The sequence below is a fragment of the Notolepis coatsorum genome (assembly GCF_963971535.1).
Source record: "Notolepis coatsorum genome assembly, chromosome: 16".
NCBI lineage: Eukaryota > Metazoa > Chordata > Actinopteri > Aulopiformes > Paralepididae > Notolepis > Notolepis coatsorum.
In genome coordinates, this window is record NC_140180.1 from 26,429,094 (window position 1) to 26,450,024 (window position 20,931).

General features: G+C 42.7%; 1 protein-coding gene across 4 annotated transcripts in view; it reads left to right on the forward strand.

Moving 5' to 3' along the window:
* The window catches only part of tmem255a (transmembrane protein 255A), a 48,967-nt gene that overhangs the window by 8,931 nt on the left and 19,105 nt on the right, over positions 1-20,931 (forward strand). For all 4 annotated transcript variants that reach the window (XM_084332553.1, XM_084332554.1, XM_084332555.1 and 1 more), the window contains exons 3-4: positions 3,142-3,204; positions 15,018-15,107. In XM_084332553.1, the coding sequence (XP_084188679.1) occupies positions 3,142-3,204; positions 15,018-15,107 (153 nt within the window). The remainder of the gene's footprint in view (positions 1-3,141; positions 3,205-15,017; positions 15,108-20,931) is intronic.

Genomic DNA, 20,931 nt, shown 5'->3' on the forward strand with positions numbered 1-20,931 from the left:
GGAGGGTAGTTTATTTACCAGTGTTGTGGCTATGTTTGTGAAGAAAATGTTTAAGTAATTGGCCACATCCAGCTTGTCTGTGATGAGCGTGTTGTCCGTCTTTATGTTTATGTTTGAAAATCTGGTTTTAAGTTTTTTACTGCAGCCTAGTTGATTATTGAGTAATTTCCAAAGTTCACAGGGTTTCTTTTTGTTTTCCTCCGTTTTGTCATTAATTAAATTCTTTTTTGCAGTTTTGATCATGGAGTTTACTTAATTTCTTAGTCTGTTTCTTTGCAGTTTGAGTTCAGTCATGTGGGCTTGGAGTTCACTGCTCGAGCTTTTGGTAAGCTTTGACTGACTTTTACTAAACTCAGAGCATTTTTTGTCTCTGGTTTTCATAGCGGTCAGTATTTCTGAGTGCATCCACGGCTCAGCGCGATTCTTTACCCTGGTGGTTCTTAGGGGGGCCATGTCGTTCAGTACTGTTGAGAATTTGGTTTTGAAACCAAGTCATTTTTCTTCAACTAGTGTACCACTGAGCTCTTCTGACCAGTCCAGGCTCTCCAGTTCTTGGTTAAAGGCCTCACTAGAGTAGGTTTTGAGGTCTCTAGATGTGACTGTTTTGTGACAGCCGGCCTTTTGTTTGAGATTTTTGCGGGTACAGAATATCATGATTGCGTAACCCGCATGCTATAACCCCTTTACTGGAGATCTTGGACTTGTCAGAGGTCAGAATGAGATCAATGGTAGTCTGTGTTGATTCACATACCCGGGTGGGTTGGGTGATTAGCTGGCTGAAGCCATGCAGATCACAAAACCTACTGAATGACTTGAAGACGGGTGCATCTATTCGTTGCATATCCGTGTTCCAGTCTCCAATGAGAATTGTTTCTACATCCTCAACTCCAGCTAAACACCCATCCAGTGTATCATAAAAGCCACTCTGTTCTGGCGGTCTGTATATTGTGCCGACTAATACTGATTTAGCCCGTTCAAAAATAATTTCAACCCATACAGTTTCAAGAGACACTTACTGCTTACTTTTCAACCCTAAAATCTTACAGTATAATGCTACAGTGACATGTCATATACCAAAGGAAACAGCAACTTCTGAGGTTTCTGAAGATATCTGAGGTTTATGAAGATATTTATATATGTTTCTACCTCATACAGAATCACAATAGGAAGCCAATGAAAGTATAATGTTCTAGGCAAATTTTCAAATAAGGCGGGAAGCTACTGTAGCCTAGCCACTGTGCCAAACTTGCCACAACATAGCTCAACTAGACCCTGGAGATTTACATTATTTGGTTTATGTCAGGAGCAAGGTTTCTTCTACAAGGTGAAGGACCATGTCAGTGAACATGTTTCTGTGTTTGTGCCTTTCAAGCGTTTCCACTGTGCATCAGTTATCCACATTGGCACAGTGTGCATTTTGCTTTATCAATCCAGGGTGTGTTTGCTTTGTCAACCCTGGGCCCTGCTAGCAAGTGGGGCCCGTTTCAGTTGAAACGGATGAAATATAGCTAAGGCCACCTGTGCCTCTGAGCTTATGGTACAATCTCTACATAGTGTTGGCTGTTATTTACAGCAACGAAAAACAGATTGAACTGGAGATCACATAAAACTCAAGCCTGACACCAGCAATATAGCAGCATCATGAATAGACCTATATTCTGTAACTGTCAACATATGAATTATATGTGAGAGAAGACTGTTTCCAGTGAGCTCTTTCCACTCCTCAACTGTGATGAGCCAAATTACCCAAGGTCTCTAAGGGGAGAATTTTCCCGACATTCATTATTCAGCATTGTTATCATTAGAGGCAGAGTGAGTCTCCATAAATTTGGTTTCTTCATAGTCCTCAGCCCTCAGCATTTCTGCCTCTCAAGTAAGAGCTGAGGAGTTACTGCATGTGCAGATCTGTCTGATACATTGTTTAAAAAAAATAAAAATAAAATAAAGACACTACATAACCTATAGTGGCTCTTCTGAAGAAATGGTACAATTAAACTCAATGAAAATATTATATTGAAAATAATATTAGGTTGGAAAAGTTTGAGAGAAACGTGTCTGTAGTAGATATGGATTTTTCAGTGTCTGACGCCAATATTTAGAGAGCAGGGAGGCTGATAAAATGCAGATATTGTTGAATTTTTTGCATATTCTTGCAGGATTGACACATGGAAGTGCTAATATCTTTGGGAATCAGCCACATGGGTGTGGTTATCAGCTGATGCTCAATATTTCAAAGTGCCAGATATTGCTCCAATTAATCAGTTGTACCTATTAATCAGTCTATTACTAGTCTGTAGTTATCATTCTCTTATGAATTAAATAAACTAGTTCAGTGCCTGTTCAGGGCGTGGCCGTTCAGGCTGTGGCTGTTTCGGAGCGCATACCCACGGGCCAATTGCTTGGCTCCCAGTATTGCTGCTTGCAGAATTGTCAGAGGGCGTAGCCGTTCGGACCTTGTGGCTGTTCGGAGTGCATGCCCGTTCAGACCAGGCCGATTGCACTTCCCTGGGTCCTCAGCACTCACTATAGCGCCACCATCTGGCCAAATGGCACCATATTTGACACCACACTCCCCTGGCTCCTTAGCAATACACCCACCAAGCATGAAGCCGATCGGATGAATGGGTCTTGAGATATGCAAAGGAAAGACACATACTATAGCGCCACCATCTGGCCAAATGGCACCATATTTGACACCACACTCAACTGTGTCCTCTGCAATACACCCACTGAGCATAAAGTCGATCGGATGAACGGTTTGAGATAACGCGGAAGGACAGTCACGCACTATAGTGCCACCATCTGGCCAAATGGCACCATTATATTCAACACTGCACTCCCCTGGGTCCAGCAATATGAGCGTGAAGCCGATCGGTTCTCGAGATATGCGAAGAACAACCAGACAGACGGACAGACAGACAGACATTCCTCCCTTTATAGTTAGATGTATTGCACAGTGTATTTTGCGCATTGCTGATGACGGTAAGGAGATTGTGGTATTCTGCACTAAAAGTTGTTTCCTCAATCTGGACAGCAAATTGACACATTGTGTATATCTCCTTTGATCATTGTTCAATCAAATTAATTCTATTTAGTCAACTGAGTCAAATACCACCCTGACATAATTTCCTCTCATTTCAGCTGGGCTTTGGCTCCTTTCTGGGAATCATTGGAGCTCATTTGATCGAGAACAAGAGGCAGATGGTAAGAGGTTTTCCATTACAAGTACTTCTGTGCTTTGAGATCAGTTACTTAGATTTGGCTCCGTAGGCCTCTAGCAATGGACCAACATTAACCCTTAAGCTGTCTAATTACTTTCATGTACCTCACGGTATACATTAGTTATGTTGTTCATGTGCCAATGGTTATCGCGGACCAAGCCAGGGTCCACGGTTATCCGGTGTGGTTTTAGGGCATGTATCGGAACACGTATCCCGGGCTTCTGGTGAGATGTAACCAGAAATAGAAGGGTGTAAGTGGAGGAGGACAGATGTCCATGTTGGAATGTGCGGAAGGAACTGCAGATGAGGGGAGAGTGGTTGGAGGTGACTTGGGGGGTCTGGAATGAGTGTAGCGCGATACCCTCTACTCTCTCCCATAACCCAGCAGAGACTGAAGGGTGGGTTGGGGTCAGGCAGCAAACCTGTTCGCCCAGGAATTGCAAAATTGCAAAATTGCAAAGTGGGGCAATTACTAATAATAGTAATTATTAACCTCTTAACCTGTGCCCCCAAAAGTGGCCATTTTAGTTTTAGTTTTTGAGGACTGCATACTTTTCCTGCAAACCAAAATACTATACTTTATACTTATAGCACATGCATGAGCCTGGTCTCTTTTGAAAGATAACATTCTGGAGTTTATGATACAATAAAGAATGATCACGTTTAGTGCTAATAAAATAGAGTAACATAGGTCTGAACTTGAGTTGTAGAAAAACCTGTTACTCAAGTTTTTCTGTAGTAGTTAGTAGTCCAGAAGTAGTATTTCCCCGGAAGATCCATAGCCTGAAGCCTTATGTAGTACATTTCCAAATTTCATAAAGATCCGTTCAGAAATGAGTGATTAGGAGTGATTTTGGTAAACTGTGTACAAAAGAAAAGCTCAGTATTCTCAAAGACTTCAATTAATTCTGTGTTTTTTCTCTTCCTGTTTTCGCTCGTTAGTTTTTCACCTAGATCCCTGATTCGTACATCCTCAGTTGGGGTATCATTGGAAAGCCACACTCATTGGCTACAACCCTCCACAATAATAATTTTCGAGACCGGCAAATGATTGACGGAACTAGAGCCCCAAGAGTCGGGAGTGGTATTTTGCGCAATACCGTGGCGTGTACTTTGCACAAGCCTCAAATATCGGCATGTAACTCAAGAACCGCTGAACGGATTTTGTCACCTGAAAGGGCTATCGACAGGCAACAAATGGGGCTTCAATTCGATATATATATTGTCGTATAAAAAATGCATACCCGAGCCACTAGTGGTCGCCAAAGTGCCGGTGAGACAATCGTCCTAAAATGGGACCACATGTGGGCCCTTGCCGGTTACAATCTTGTTTTTCAATCTTATTGCATGCTTTTACAGAAGGTATGTTGATGTAAAATTACCCCAACATGTTAGAACTGTTGTAGTTGCAAGGCGGTTAGGTGGCCGAGCGGAGATTGCGTTCGTCACCAGCCCCGGAGCTGTGAGCTGGATTCGCCTGTTCGAATCCAGCTCACAGCTCCGGGGTTGTCACCAGCTTGGCTGGCCGTCTGCACTAATACAATTGGCTGTATTAGAGGGTGGGAGAAGCTGGCGGGGTGGGTCCGGGTCGTTGTAAACGGCGACTCCTACAGTTCGGTCGGGGCGCCTGCTAAGCGCGGATTGGACTTGAGGGGGATAGTGTGGTCCTCCCACACGCTACGCCCTCTCAATGAGAATCCGCGCTGCCAGGTGAAAAGAAGCGGTGATTGGCTGGACGTGTGTCGGAGGAAGCACGTGGTAGCCTCCACTCTCCCAGATGATCTGACTGTGGGGGGTAAGTGCGCAGCGACCAGGAAGGGACTGGGAATTGGCATACGACTAACATTGGGATGGGAGAAAAATCGGAGGAAAATGGAGGGGGAAAAAGACCAATAAAAAAAAAAAAAAAAAACTGTTGTAGTTGCTCTACATCGCCACGGATATCATTAGAATCAAACTATTTCAGATATCCAATTTGCTTCCATAAAAACATTGCCTACTCTACTCAGGTTACCCTGATTGGTCCCTCAGTCAGTCTGTCAGTTGTCAGTAGGTGTAAAGGATATCAGCTAGCTAGTCCATAAACAAGTTCAAGTTCAAGTTCTTTAATAGTTGTCATACAGAAGTACAGAATACTTTCATACAAAATGCTTCTTACTGTTACGCTCCAGAGACTGTGCTAGACAAGATAGTATCAAATAACATAATATAGCATGTAATTTAGAAGAAGAAAAATGAGGTCACAGTGTTCGGTATAGACATATGTACAATGTTCTGAGTTACCATATAATATACAATACTATGCAGTGTACTAATGTACAGTACTATCTAGTGCAAAGCAGAAATGGGATGAGGTACAATTTTAGGTACAATTTACAGTAAGGTGTACGAGTTGTAGTGCAATCCTTCATCAATAAATATAAAGTGTGGGGAGTGGGTGCTACAGTGTGTTTGTTTAAAGTGGGTGTGTGCTATAAAGTGTGTGGAGTGGGTGCTACAGTGTGTTTGTTTAAAGTGAGTGTGTGCGTGTGGATGTGTGTGCTATGTGCGTTTGGTGGTTGTTGTTGTGTAGTGTTCATTCATTGTTCGTTTAGCAGCCTGATGGCCTGGGGATAGAAGCTTCTTCTGAGTCTTTCTGTGCTCGCCTTGAGACTCCGGTATCGCTTGCCTGACCGCAGCAGTTCAAAGAGGCAGTTGTTCGGGTGACTGGAGTCTTTAATGATTCTCTTAGCCTTGCCCTTGCAACGCTTGTTGTAAATGTTCTGGAGGGTGGGGAGCCCCCCTCCAATTGTGCGTTCGGCTGAACGTGTCACTCTTTGTAGTCTGCTTCGGTCTTGTGCAGTGCTATTCCCAAACCAGGAGGTGATGTTGCCGGTCAAGATGCTCTCTATTGTACATGAGTAGAAGTTCTTAAGGATCTTCTGACTGACTTGGAACTTCCTTAGGCGCCTGAGGAAGTAGAGGCGTTGTCGTGCCTTCTTCACAACACTGTCAATGTGTGTGGTCCATGTCAAGTCCTCGGATATGTAGGCTCCGAGGTACTTAAAGCTGTTGACTCTCTCAACCGGTGCCCCGTCGATGCTGAGGGGGCTGTAGTCCTTGACCCCCGACCTCCTGAAGTCCACAATCATCTCCTTTGTTTTGCTGACGTTCAGGGAGAGGCTGTTTTCCTGGCACCATCCCGCCAGGACCTTGACCTCTTCCAGGTAGGCCCTCTCGTCGTTGGCAGAGATCAAGCCCACCACCACTGTGTCGTCAGCAAATTTGATGATTGTATTGCTACTCCGCTGAGCCACACAGTCGTGTGTGTACAGGGAGTAGAGGAGGGGACTCAGAACACAGCCCTGGGGGGCCCCTATGTTGAGGGTGATGGATGAGGAGGTGCAGTTGCCTGCTCTCACCACCTGGGGTCTGCCAGTCAGGAAGTCCAAGACCCACTGGCAGAGGTCATAGCCCAAGCCCAGGTCCCTGAGCTTGGCTATGAGTATGGAGGGGACTATGGTATTGAATGCCGAGCTGTAGTCGATGAATAGCATTCTCACATAGTTCCCCTGCCTCTTGTCCAGGTGTGATGCTGCTGTGTGCAGCACATGGGCTATGGCGTCCTCCGTGGACCTGTTGGGGCGGTATGCAAATTGCAGGGGGTCCATGTTGATGGGGAGGGAGGAGCAGATGTAGCCCTTTACTAGCTTCTCAAAGCACTTCATGGCTATGGAGGTGAGAGCTACAGGGCGGTAGTCGTTGAGGCAAGCAGGCTTGGATTTTTTGGGTACAGGGATAATAGTGGACTTCTTCAGGCAGGTGGGGATGACAGCCTGTTCTAAGGACAGGTTAAATATGTCAGTGAATACTGGGGCCAGTTGGTCGGCACAGACTTTTAGGACGCGGCCGGGGATGCCGTCCGGACCTGCTGCCTTCCTGATATTCACTTTTTTAAAGGTCCGCCTCACCTCATGCTCTGTTACCCTGAACACTGCGCCTCCATCAGCAGCCGACCCCCCCCCCCCCATTGCCGTGGCTTGTGAGCTGGTGTTGTTATTACCAGCATCAAACCTCGCATAGAAGGTATTGAGGTCATTTGCTAAGGAGATGTCACTGTTCAGTTTGAGGGAGGCGCCTTTGTAGTCTGTCATCGTTTTGAGCCCCTGCACTAGTTTGCTACAGTTTAGTTAAGTGGTTCAAAAACATCCACCTGCTAGCACAGGTTAGTCATTGCAACCGACCACACTGGTCCCATGAATTTGTTTACATTTGAAAGCTTCATGTATTATTATACTAACCTGATATCTCTCTTCAATGAACAGAAGGCCACGTCCCCTTAACGTACTGAGAGTCGGCTGCGCTCAGAGAGGGTGTGCACTAAAACAGTTATAACAAATCAAATGATACATCTGAAGCTGAAAAATCTGACTGAATCATTGTACTGGTGACTGGTTGACCAGTCACAGTATCATAGGGCAATTAGACTATTAGAAAGTTGTTGTAGATACATGTCATATGATCAACTGTTCAGTTATTATTGACAAATACAATTGATTTTATTCCCCCCTTGCAAATTAATGTAGTCATTTTATAAAATAGGTATTTGAGATCCATCATTATTGATAACTAATACTGTTACAATGTAGTAGGTAATGTTACTAATATTTCTAGGAGTGAGGAGATCATTTAGGGACAGGCCAATCATTTATACTCATCAGTATAAGTCTGTGCTGTTGGTAGAGCTATTTCAGTCAGAAAGAAAATGGTCTCTTTTCCATTTCTTATGCCAAGGTTAGCCCATGCTTAAGTGGCAGGATTCAGAAATGACTACAGATTTAGCCCGTTATGGGTACAAATTAACTTTTGTCATGTCATGTTCACAATTTCATGTTAAATGATTGTTACTATTAGAAAGGTATAATTTTGGTTTGACCAAAATAAACAATAACAGTGGAACAATTGGGCAATTTTGGCAACAACACAAGTGACATGCGTTTCCTTTTTTTTCTTTTTTAAATGACTCAGAATGAACATTGCATCAAAGTATCCTTGCAACCTTGAGGTGGATGTGCCTCCCACTCTTTTTGTTCTTTGTACTGGAACTGAGCATGTTTAATTGAGAGATTATACTGTATGAGCTGTGAGGTAGAATGGGTCATTCAAAGTGGAAGTACTTTGTCTAATTGTGTAATAGTTCATTAGTGGGGGTTTACTGAATGTTCTATATTGACGTGAGAATATATCAGAGGGTTTTATTCTGTTTCAAACAAGAGTAGAAGTAGTAATGCAATATGGGTTGTGGTGGGCTAGCAGAAGAGGGGGTGTGTGGACCAATCAACATCATATGGATGGTTTGGGGGTCAGGGGATTGATCGAGTAGTAAGGACAAAGGGGAAACTGATGCGTTTAGAATTTTTGCTCACTTTATGTGTTAAGTTTATTTAAATGTTTTGCTCCTCAGTGCTTATATTTACATTTACATTTAGTAATTTAGCTCACGCTTTTATCCAAAGTGACATACAAATTGTGGACACCAAGTCAGCAGGAGGGGTGCCCCTCTGGCAGTAAGGGTAAGTGGTATTGTTTGTCTAGTTGTGTCAAACTTGAGTGCTACACTCAGAGTACATAGTAGTATAGATATAGACATATTAGCATATTAGATAGTACTATAGGCATAGTAGCATCGTACATAGTAAATAGTACTATTAGTACATAGTAGCATAGTACGGCCGAAAATTGGGTGTGTTTCAGCTGTCCTGACTGTGGTGAGAAGTCTATTCCACCAGCGTGGAGACAGGACAGAGAATAGCCTGTTCTGTTTCAGTGACCCCCCCAGGAGCCCGAATAGGAGTGGGTTTCAGGCGGCCAGAAGATGCAGAGCGTAGGGATCTTGAGGGTGTGTAGTTAGAGACGAGTGACCAGAGATAGGAGGGAGCCATTCCCCTTTAAGTGGATTCATGTGGTAATGGGAAGCCAGTGCAGCTTTCTGAGAAGTGGGTTGACGTGGGCTGACTTTAGTAGGTTGGAGATCAGGCGGGCTACTGTATTCTGTATGAGCTGAAGCACCTTGGTGGTATGAGCTGGTAAACCAGCAAGCAGTGCATTGCAGTAGTCGAGGCAAGACATGACTATTGATTGCAGGAGGAGTTGGTGGCTTCTTTTGTCAGGAAGGGGCAGATCCTTCTGACGTTGCTCGGGAAGAATCTGCAGGTTTTGGTTGTTGAGGTGATGTGAATGCCTCAACATCCAAACCAGCCGGTCATCAAGGACTAGACCTCGATTCTTGCCGGTCAGTGACAGAGCCACAGCTACACAGTAAATTTTGCAGAGTTTAGCTAAATTTACTGTGTACATTCTCTTTTTTTTTTATCCACTTTTCTCCTATTTTTCTATTTTTCTCCCATCCCAATTTCGTGAGTTCCAATTCTTCCCTCCCCTGTCTTGAACGTTGCTAGACTATGCCTCCCACTGGTCGGCTGTAGTGAGGATAGAAGCCTTGCATCACGTGTCCCCTCCGGTACACAAGGAGGCAGCCTGTCGCATCTTTTTACCAGACAGCTCGAACTCTCAGTGGCGAGGAGTAACGCGTGGGAGGCTCACGCTGCCCCCGATACTTCCTGTTTCTGCTGTACAGATGTCACCCAACCGACCTGTAGGAGTCGCTGTCCACAATGTCCAATCCCCACCCACCGGCTTTCCCACCCTCTAACACTGCCAATTGTGTTAGTATGACGGCCAGCCAAGCCGGTAGCAACGCCGAGAGCTGAGCTCGATACCAGCATCTCCTGCGTTAGTGGCGAGCGCCTTGCCCACTGCGCCACTCAGCCGCCCTACTGTGTACATTCTCCACTGTGATTGAAAGATCGGTCGGTGGGGAGGATTCACTATATGTTCGTATACTCAAAACTATTCATACTTTTTGCACATTACTGCTCAATTGCACAGCCTGGTTAAATATTCCATCCCACTGTATTGTTATTTTTATTCTAATGAGTGTATATACTCAACCACATCGTGCACAACTGTACAGCCCTGGCCTATTTAATTTAATAATTCTATTGTATTGTACTTACTATTAATTTAGTTTATGTTCCATTTTATCTTATTCTACCTTTTAGTTTATTCTACCATAATTGTCTGTCTTTTAATGTCACCAAACAACCTAATCAAATGCCTTGTATGTGTAAACTACTTGGCAATAAAGACCTTTCTGATTCTGATTCTGATTGCTGAGATTCAGTTTGGGGTGGTGGTCATCTAGGTGGAAATGTCGGACAGGTAGGCCGAGATCCGTCCAGAGACTTGGGTATCTGAGGGAGGAAGGGAGAGGAAGAGTTGAGTGTCATCGACATAGCAGTGGTATGAGAAGGCATGAGAAGTGCTAATGTTACCCAGAGATTTGGTGTAGAGAGAGAAGAGGAGGGGTCCAAGGACAGAGCCCTGGGGGACACCCATCTGTAGAAGGCAAGGGGCCAATAGGGTGCCTCTCCAAGATACTTGGTATAGGAGCGGTCATCGAAGTAGGATGACAGCTACAGTATGACAGCTATGACAGCTATGACAGCTATGACAGCGCAAAACCTACAACTCTACAACTTTTTTGTACTTTAGGTTGTATGTTGTATTATTTTGTATAGTGTTTGGCCTTTATTCTTTTTACTTTTTACTGTATGAAGCACAATCTCTCACTGTAATGTACAAATAAAAAAACAAAACTTAAACTCCCATTCCTGCAAGCGATGTAAGGAGGATCTGATGGTGCTTAATACAGGTGGGTATGCTATAGGAAATGTGTCTTTTAGTTCTTCAGTACAGCATATAAAATGTAATGTCTGAGACAGGAAAGGTGATATTTCTAACATGGAATTGTAGGGGAATGTGGAATACTATCAGACGGAATCAAACAATTACAGGTAAATGTTGTTTTCTTACAGGAAGCACACATGGTAACATGAGATACAGTTAGGTTACAGAGGAGATGGCAGGGCCAAGTATTCTCTAGAGTCTTTCAGAGAAAATACATTTAATCAATGTACAGTATATGGTCTCAATGATGACAACCCAAACTTTTACACTGATTTATTTTTATTGGCTGCTAATTTGTCTAGTCAATATTTCATAGTAGATTATATGAATTGCACATTAGACCCAGTGAAAGATCATTCTACAGGTATTGATAACACACCCACAGTTTATGAAAAACCTAAGCTGTTAGGATATTTGGAGTCATCTGAATCCTAGCTCAATATCTTATTCATGCAATTCTGGTACACACCAAACATACTCACGTATTGATTACTTCTAGTGTCTGTACAATTGCTTCCTAAGATTACAGATTGTCAGCAACACAGCATAGTTATTTCTGACCATGCAGCAGTATCATTAATATATACAGACACAAAAATAGTGAGCAACCCTCGTAAATGGCGTCTTCAAACAGAGTGGCTTCGGGGACCCATCATTTACAAACAAATTGATTTATACTTTGAAACGAATACATCTAAAACCTCTGCATGTGTGAGATGGAAAGCATTCAAAGCGTTATTGTTAGTTTGTGTAGTTAAAAAAAACAAAAATCATAAACAGGAGATGAAACGTCAGACCAGTCAACTTGAAAAGGACATTTTTCCAGAAAGTAACTGATAATGTAGATGGCCATAAGAAACTAGTGCTACTCAGGTCCCAATATAAGTTGAGCAGTTGCAAAAATATTGAAGTTAAAACAGAATTTGTATGAACATGAAGATAAAGCAGGAAGGCTACTTGCATGGCAGATTAAACTGAGCGAGCTATCTCTACAATTGAAGAACACATAGTACATCCAGTGAAGATTAATGAAGCATTTCAAGATTATTATAAATAATGTATAATAACCCTTAACCTTAATTACACTACTACCAAAACCTAAAAAACAAACGCAAGATAAAAATGCGACCTAACACTCTTCTAAACTCAGACATGAAAATATTATGTAAAGCTTTGGAGATTGGAAGTTATATTACCTGATTTGATAGGAGAGGATCAGAATAGTTTTATCCAATCGAAAAAAGATCACCTATATTGAGAGGGATGGAATATGATTTTGGAGGAAATCTGGAGTCCCTTCATATCTTTTCTGAAACATGATGGAGTTGGTGATGCACTGACAAATGATTGAGAAGTGAGAGGTTTTGTCAAACATTAACGTAACATATTGAGAAGCTTTTTATTTATTATTTGTTTATGTATATATATATATACATTTATGTATTTTTTATTTCTCCCAAGTTGTCGTTGTTTTTTATTTGATCTATTTCAACAAGTCCACTTGGGTTACTGTCCTTGTCAAAAGTCTTATATATACTTATATATTGATGAAAAAAGTGTGTGTTGAATTGGTAATATTATAGGTGTAAATTAAAATCTCTACTTGTCGTCAACTAATGTGTTAACACTTGTTGGCGTCTTGGCATACCTTTAAATCACTAGTTAGTGTTAGCTTCTGAGTGTGTTGTGTCACTCCCAGCAGGCATGGTTGCAGACAGAGTGGGGTGATGTGTAACTGAATACATGCCGTTTCTTTGAAGAGGAGTGGAAGGAAGAGGGGGATGGGGGAAGTCGCAGGACCTATAAAGAACTGGGCACAGTGCCGGCCATGGAAGCACCAAGGGACGGAGTTGGCAGCCAAGTCACTTTGTCACGGTTGGCCTCTACACACACCCAGACTCTAGTCTCCTCCCTCCTGCCCTCACTCAGGGCCATTCATACTTATAGAAACGTATTATGTGCATACACACAAACATATACCTACACACACACACACACACACACACACACACACACACACACACACACACACACACTCTATTGGATAAACACTCAAAACACAATTATCAAAACCTTACACTCACAACAAAACATTGTCCCAGTTTCCCATAAATTCTCTGGCCAGATCCAGCTAGGCGAAGAAATAATGTCTAATATTTTCTGTACTCTATTTAATCCATTTATTTATTTTTTACTGTAATTGTAACCTGTACTGGATACAGTATTTTATGTTTGTTTGATATTTGCTGAGCTTACAGTGTTATGCACACTACTGTAGTAGCATTGACTGATTTGGGTATATGGAGAGAAATACATTATTATTTTCATCAGTCTGCAGCATTGGTCTTGTGTAGTGTTTGGTGAATGTATTGTATATTTGCACATTCTCTGTGTACTTCACTTACAGTACTATAATCACTGAGAAGTAAAAGTGTTTTAGGTTAAGCACAGCAGTGTGTAACTGGTTCAAACATAATTAATTAAGTATTATGAAATGTGTGTTTCATATGGTAACAAAATGTGTTTTTTATAAATTAGTGTATAGTTTTTACAAGAGTGTTCATTTAGCAAAGGATCTGAGGTGTTCTTCTAATTGTGTGTGTGGTTGTGCTGATTGATTGATTGATTGAAAACTTTATTAACAGATTGCAGAATGGGTACAGTACAGCTCAATACATACAATTGTTAAGGGGATGCAGACCAGAGAATGACTTTCGTCTTATTTACATCAGGGTCCCCCATTTTCAATTCATCATAACATATATGACACACACGACATACAGATAGACAGTATCTGTATTGCTAATTGTGTGTATTGTTTTCAAACACCAGGCCCTGTTTTCAAAATCGTGCTTAACACTTTCGCGGCCACTGGGATGAGTCTAATTAATCTCAAGAGGACTGTGAAATGTAAACAGACGTGGGGCTGTTTGTAGAGCTAAATCTATACTTTATAGTATTGCTATCTGTCCATTCTCATTGTGAATTGAGACCATAAACCGTCCCTTCAAAATGGCTTAAAGAAAAAAAAATCATCAATACGTTCTCATTTTATAGCGCCGTGAATATAAGCATTATACCGGATTTGGTCTAGTATATTTCCTGGAAGCCGAGATAATGGGCTAATAGCTAATAACGTTAAATCCAATGGCATTTCGGTTATAGATACGCTCCAGTTAAAACTCAAACTGCATATGATCGGCACGATCCTCACGCATGTATGCATGAAAGGGGGGGGGGGGGGGCGGGGGACGTCGTTTCTGATTATTGATTACCAATAACCGCGTTAGCCTCATTAGCCTCATAGGCTGAACGCCTGGATGGCTATCAAAACAAGGCCCGATCGGGATGTACTTTACGTGAAAAAGATCTTACCGTGGTCCGGTGGGATTCCCCCGAGCATTTCCCCGTTATCGATCGCCATCTGGTAGATTGATATGTCCATTGGCTGATGATAAATCCCCTTATTGCATGGTGAAATCTGCGATGCAAAACGTAATCCAAGCTACATGCTGCACATCTAGAATCCTGCTAACTGAAATCTCCATTGAAAGTAAAAAAAGAAATACTGATCCGTTCAGCCACAGGGCACACTGCATTATCGCGATAGCGCCCCTAAGAGGATCTGGACGGTATTGCACCTTCTCGAATTCAAAGAGTAGGGTAAATCTGCAGTGCCGCTCGGCGACCTTGAATAGGTTATTAATATGGAATAAAAGCAATAACAACTTGCCACGGATTTATCCGTGCTTCTGTCCACAACGGGTGGAATCGAAACACGGAGATCTCCGTTGTTCGTCCCCATTGTGTTAAGCTATCGGAAAAACTGTAACAGCACTATAGCAATAGAGCACATAGAACTACAGTTAGACTGAATCAGCTTGGAAAAAGAAAACCAGAGCCTGACTTTTGTCACATAAAGTAACAGAGAGACAAGAAATGTCTGAGTGATAAGACTGACTCTTGTTCACTCTCCCCATGTCTCCCCAACTCTTGCTTCTCTTGCAGCTAGTGGCGTCCATCGTCTTCATCAGCTTTGGCGTGGTGGCCGCCTTCTGCTGTGCTATTGTGGACGGAGTCTTTGCCGCAAGACACATCGTGAGTACCATGTTAAAATGAAGCGTCTATTTAATTAGAATAGAATAGAAGTACTTTATTGACCCCCAGGGAAATTCAGCACCACATAAACATTTAGGTAGTCAAAATAAGAATAAGAGTGTACACAGTCAGAGATATACATTCTAAAATATGTATACATTCTGAAATATACAGTCCACAAATATACAGTAAAATGTACAGTAAAATGTGAATGTAATTTAGTAAAGTAAATGAATACATTGTGGGTATGGATAGCACCGTTGTGGTGCTCATGGATCTCTGCATTCATCATACTGTATTAGAGAGGTGTCTTTCTGCAGGGATGTCCTTTAGGTCAGTGGTTTTCAAACCTCAATGCCGTTTGTAAGTACAAGTCATCAATGTACACAATCAAGTTGGTTAATTAACACATTGAGTGCCAACGACGAGATTAGTAGTGTTAACTCGCCATGGGTTGAGTGCCAATGACGAGTTTTCTCGTCTTTTTCTCGTTTTTGCTTTTATTAGCAATATCCATTCATTTTTCATCCATCCAGCCTGAAGTTATCATTGGGAATGGGTCTGAGCTCGAAAAGGGCAAATACCGCCGCCTATCGTCTCCCGGATGGTATTGCACATCATTGGATTGGATTGGGTGGGCATGTGCATCAGAAGAAAAGTCCGGTCCGGGGTTTTCCCTTCTCTGGCAAGCAGTATCTGTTATCACATTCACTGGGGAGGCTGGGAGCAGCTTTCGATTATGTGTTTTGGACTATAACGTTGGATCAATAAACGCGATCAATATTTGGAATGGCGATCAGGAATCGGATTAATCTTTTTGCAGAACATCTGGATCTGATGTGATCCAACGTTATAGTCCAAAACACATTCTTTCATTTATTTGCATTCATCTAAAAAAATGTTTGGACCCTATTGTGTTCTTGTTCTGTTCTTGACTTATTGTTATGTTGTCTTCTTGACTTGTTTAAAGAAGACCTGTACGGCCCATGGGGACATTAACATGTGTTGTCGGGCCCTATAAATAAATTTGATTTGATTTGATTTAGGTAAGGACTCTATTTGACCAGTATTGGGTTAATCAGATGTTTTTTTCTCAGCCATCGCAGCGTGTCTGTGTGTGTGTGTGCGTGTAGCGCTGACCAGGTCATGGATAATAGATTTTTCAGCCCGCTTCTCTAGCGTGCATAAGTACACATATACTATCGATAATCTAGCGTTTATTTGAAAACTATTCATAAATCAGCCGAAAAATTACAACGTGTTTTGTGTATTCCACTAAAGAGCTATTATCGCGGAATTTCTCTGGAATTACTAGAACTCTCCAAAACTATACTCTTATTCAAAACGGTATAAAATGGAAATGTACCAATGAAAAAACAATCCGTTTCATACATGTTGACTGCAAGCAAGTCATTGATAAGCGGGGGTTTGTTTTAGACCCATAGCCATAATTTAAGATATAGTTTAAGCCTTCGCAAATTTCCCCGACCTCCCATTGACTTCCTTACTGGCACTCTAGCCCATATATGGTCAAAGGGGCATGGCACTCAATGTGTTAATGATGATCAACTGAGATTTCTCACAATATAAGATATTTGAAATATTTTGAGGGAATATCGTTTGAAAATGTACAGAGCTCAGGTTCGATATCAAACTTTATTATATTCAAGATTCAAGATTTCTATTTGTCATGTGCACAGTTAAACAGACAGTTACACCGTACAATGAAAATCTTACTTTGCTAGTCCCCCCTCACACAGAATCACAAAATATAGACTTAAACTAGAATTAAACATATTAAGAAAATGTTTATGCTAAAATAATAATCTTAAAAAAGATAAATAAAGTATAAAAATGAGGTATTACCACGAGTATTACCACGCAGAGTATTACCATGAGTATTACCATAACCTCCTAGTCACAGATAACAGCTCATCCAGTACTAATTAACCTCCTAGTCACAGATAACAACAGCTCATCCAGTACTAACCTCCTAGTCACAGATAACAGCTCATCCAGTACTAACCTCCTAGTCACAGATAACAACAGGTCATCCAGTACTAACCTCCTAGTCACAGATAACAACAGCTCATCCAGTACTAACCTCCTAGTCACAGATAACAGCTCATCCAGTACTAACCTCCTAGTCACAGATAACAACAGCTCATCCAGTACTAACCTCCTAGTCAGATAACAGCTCATCCAGTACTAACCTCCTAGTCACAGATAACAGCTCATCCAGTACTGACCTCCTAGTCACAGATAACAGCTCATCCAGTACTAACCTCCTAGTCACAGATAACAACAGCTCATCCAGTACTAACCTCCTAGTCACAGATAATGATAACAGCTCATCCAGTACTGACCTCCTAGTCACAGATAACAGCTCATCCAGTACTAACCTCCTAGTCACAGATAACAGCTCATCCAGTACTAACCTCCTAGTCACAGATAACAACAGCTCATCCAGTACTAACCACCTAGTCACAGATAATGACAGCTCATCCAGTACTAACCACCTAGTCACAGATAACAGCTCATCCAGTACTAACCTCCTAGTCACAGATAATTACAGATCATCCAGTACTAACCTCCTAGTCACAGATAACAGCTCACCCAGTACTAACCTCCTAGTTACAGATAACAGCTCATCCAGTACTAACCTCCTAGTCACAGATAATGACAGCTCATCCAGTACTAACCTCCTAGTTACAGATAATGAAAGATCATCCAGTACCTTATGCCACAACTAGCCTCTAATACTCTCATAAGATTCTTAAAAAATATATTCTATGAAAAGTAGTATGACTCATCATTATAAATTAATCCATTATTTCACTCCACTACTAACCACTAACCACTAATGTGGGAAAGTGAGTCACCTTTGAGACAGAAAGAAAATGAGAGCCATTAGTGGGCTAAATGGTTCTCTGATCCATGCACTTGCTTAAATTGTGCCCATCAGCAATGAACTGAAATGGCAATTTCTTTGTGAAACTGTTCAGCATGTACTGTACAATGTACCAAGGCATAGTGTAAGAGACAGCGGTAAAGCAATATGATGCAGTGGTGGACTGCATACAGTAACACAGGTAGGCTCAAATGCACAACACGGGAGACAGAGGAAAGTTCAACCCCCGAAGGGCATTTAATAATACGTTAATAATACGTTGCAAAAAGTTAACACACTCCAGTATAAAATAAATATATATTATGTCTTGAGCCTGGTGGGTGGGTATCCGTGACCGGGGGGAAGCAGGGGGTTGAAGCTGTGGGGATAACGGAGAGAGAGACGGGAAGTTTTCCACAGAGAAACGAGGGGAAGCATACGGAAAGAACACAAGGTAAAAACACAGGGAAAATATGAGACATCAAAAATCATGGAACGGATGGAGACACGAAAAAACACAACAGGAGTAAGGTTAGCATGATGATGAAAAAAGCATAAGCAATAGAGGTAATGTCAAGATACTTGCCAGGCCGTCAATAAACGAAGATCTGACGCTGATGCATGGAGATCCTGGTCTTCTTGTAGGTGGTGTGGTGATTAGACGGCAGGTGTGGAGTCTCCATCCATCAGCGTGATGATTATCAGCTGTGCCTTTTGCGCGCCCGTAGAGCACGCGCCGAAGTGCAGGGAGTGAATGGGACAGACAGGGTTAGAGACAGACACCGGGGTGTGTGAGGGAGACAGAGAGGATTGTGCAGGTGAAACCGTAACAGAGGTGAGTGGACTGCATAAAGCATGTCACAGTCACTCACTAATGCCTAATACATCAGACTGGCACATCCGGGTACTTTGGCTTTTTTCATGGCGGCACTTACTTTTTGGGAAAACTCAGGAACAATATGCAGAGCCATGAGTAAATGGAACTCTCTGTGTACTGTGTGGGTTTGTGTACTGTGTGGGTTTGGGTTGAGTACAGTGTTTAGCAGGTATTGGGGTGGGAAGCAAGACGTCTCTGTGTGGGAATGGCGTTTCTCTGTCGGTCTGGGAACAGGAGAGCGGAGCAACCTGGAACCAACGGAGGCTTGGTGGTTGTCGTCTTTTGGGGCCTGACAGAGAACGGAGCAGCCGGTAACCAACAGAGCACGAGTGAGCTAGCAGTTAGCGTAGCGTCGTAGCCGGTAGCTAGGTGCAGCTACCGGCAGCTTAGCATAGCTAGCTGTGGGCATAGCATCGTATGGGGTGGGGCTAGCAGTTAGCATAGCGTCGTACCCAGTAGCTAGGTGTTGGGTTGTTGGTTGGCCGGGCTGTCGCTCTGCGCTCTACCAACCTGGGGCTGGCAGGCGACGCTGTTGGTCGCGCTGGCCCGGGGTTGGTAGAGGGGAGGGGGCAGGGGCTGACCTGGGAAAGGTATAAGAGGGTGTGGCACCTAGGGTGCGCTCTCTTGATGCATGGGATGTTATAGCAATGAGTCTTCCGGTTACGTGCAGAGGTGATGCATCCAGTCAATTGTAGCGAAGCCATATCTGATGTTTGCAATAAAGACATAAAGTGAGAAATAACAACAGCCTTGAGAGTCGTCAATAACGAACAACCCAAGTTCGTTAGAATAGAATAGAAGTACTTTATTGATGCGGAGGGAAATTCAGCAATTTAACTTCACAGTATAATTAACTTCACAGTATAAGCTGTGTTTCCCTTCAAGTTTACCCATTTTCAAAATAATTCTCTATTCATCCTATTGTAACAAATGTAGCTAATGATTGATGACATTGGCCCAGTACTTGTTGCCAGTCATTGCAACAACAACACACACACACACACACACACACACACACACACACACACACACACACAAACACAAACACAAACACAAACACACAAATTCACTTTGTGAAGCCGAAACAAGATTTCCGTTGATGGTGGGAAAATTATATTATACTCGTTCAATGGAATACATTAGGCTATGCTGGAACAACAACAACTGTAACTGAGGGGTACAATTCCCTGACTGTATTACTAGATATGATACTTACTACCACTACCTTTGTACTTAATATTCGGCCACCCAGTACACGGCATAAATATATTATCATGAACACTCTCACGTAGATGAAACGGATCCAACACAAATGTACGAATTAGAAACAGGTCTTTATTTCCTACACAGCGATGGTGTGTAGAATAAGCATTTAATCACTTAATTACATTTATGAATTGAAATAGTATGCACTTTTATGGCAAGGAGTATTCGTCGGTATATCAATAGATAATGTCCAATCTCTGAAGGCGCAGGTGGTAAATATACGACCTGGAATAGTTAAGGAATAACAGCAATGATACTTTAATGATTATAGGCTGGATACACTAGAGGGGGTTAATCCGGTCGCTTGTAAGCCGACAGGAGTAGGAGGGGGGGGGGGGGGGGTAGAATCCAGCTGCCTCGTCCGGCCAAGGGTATCCCAGGAGAACCCACTGTAGTGCCGTTCAATGCGCCGGCGATCCTTGGACCACAGATGAAAGCAGGTGGACTCTTTGTGGGCCGGCTCTCTCCGGTCCACGGGGGAGAGATGTGGAGAGACCTCGTCTTGCAGAGCGTCTCCTCACCTTGCGCCCTCTCCAGGGGGGGGGTTTCCAACACACGGTAGTGTCGGGGGTCTTTATCCATAGAATAATCAAAGTATCCAAAGCATAATCCGTGCCTGGGAAGGCGGGCTGTCGTCGGTAGAATAATCCGGTATACAGGTCCACTCGCTCGTCGGCTCTGGGGCTCCTCGGGTGCAGCTTCACATAGGGTCAACCACCCTGGGTAAGCAGCCAGTTCTCTGCCCAAAACGATGGGGTACTGACTACGGTAGTATTCTCACCGCACGAAGC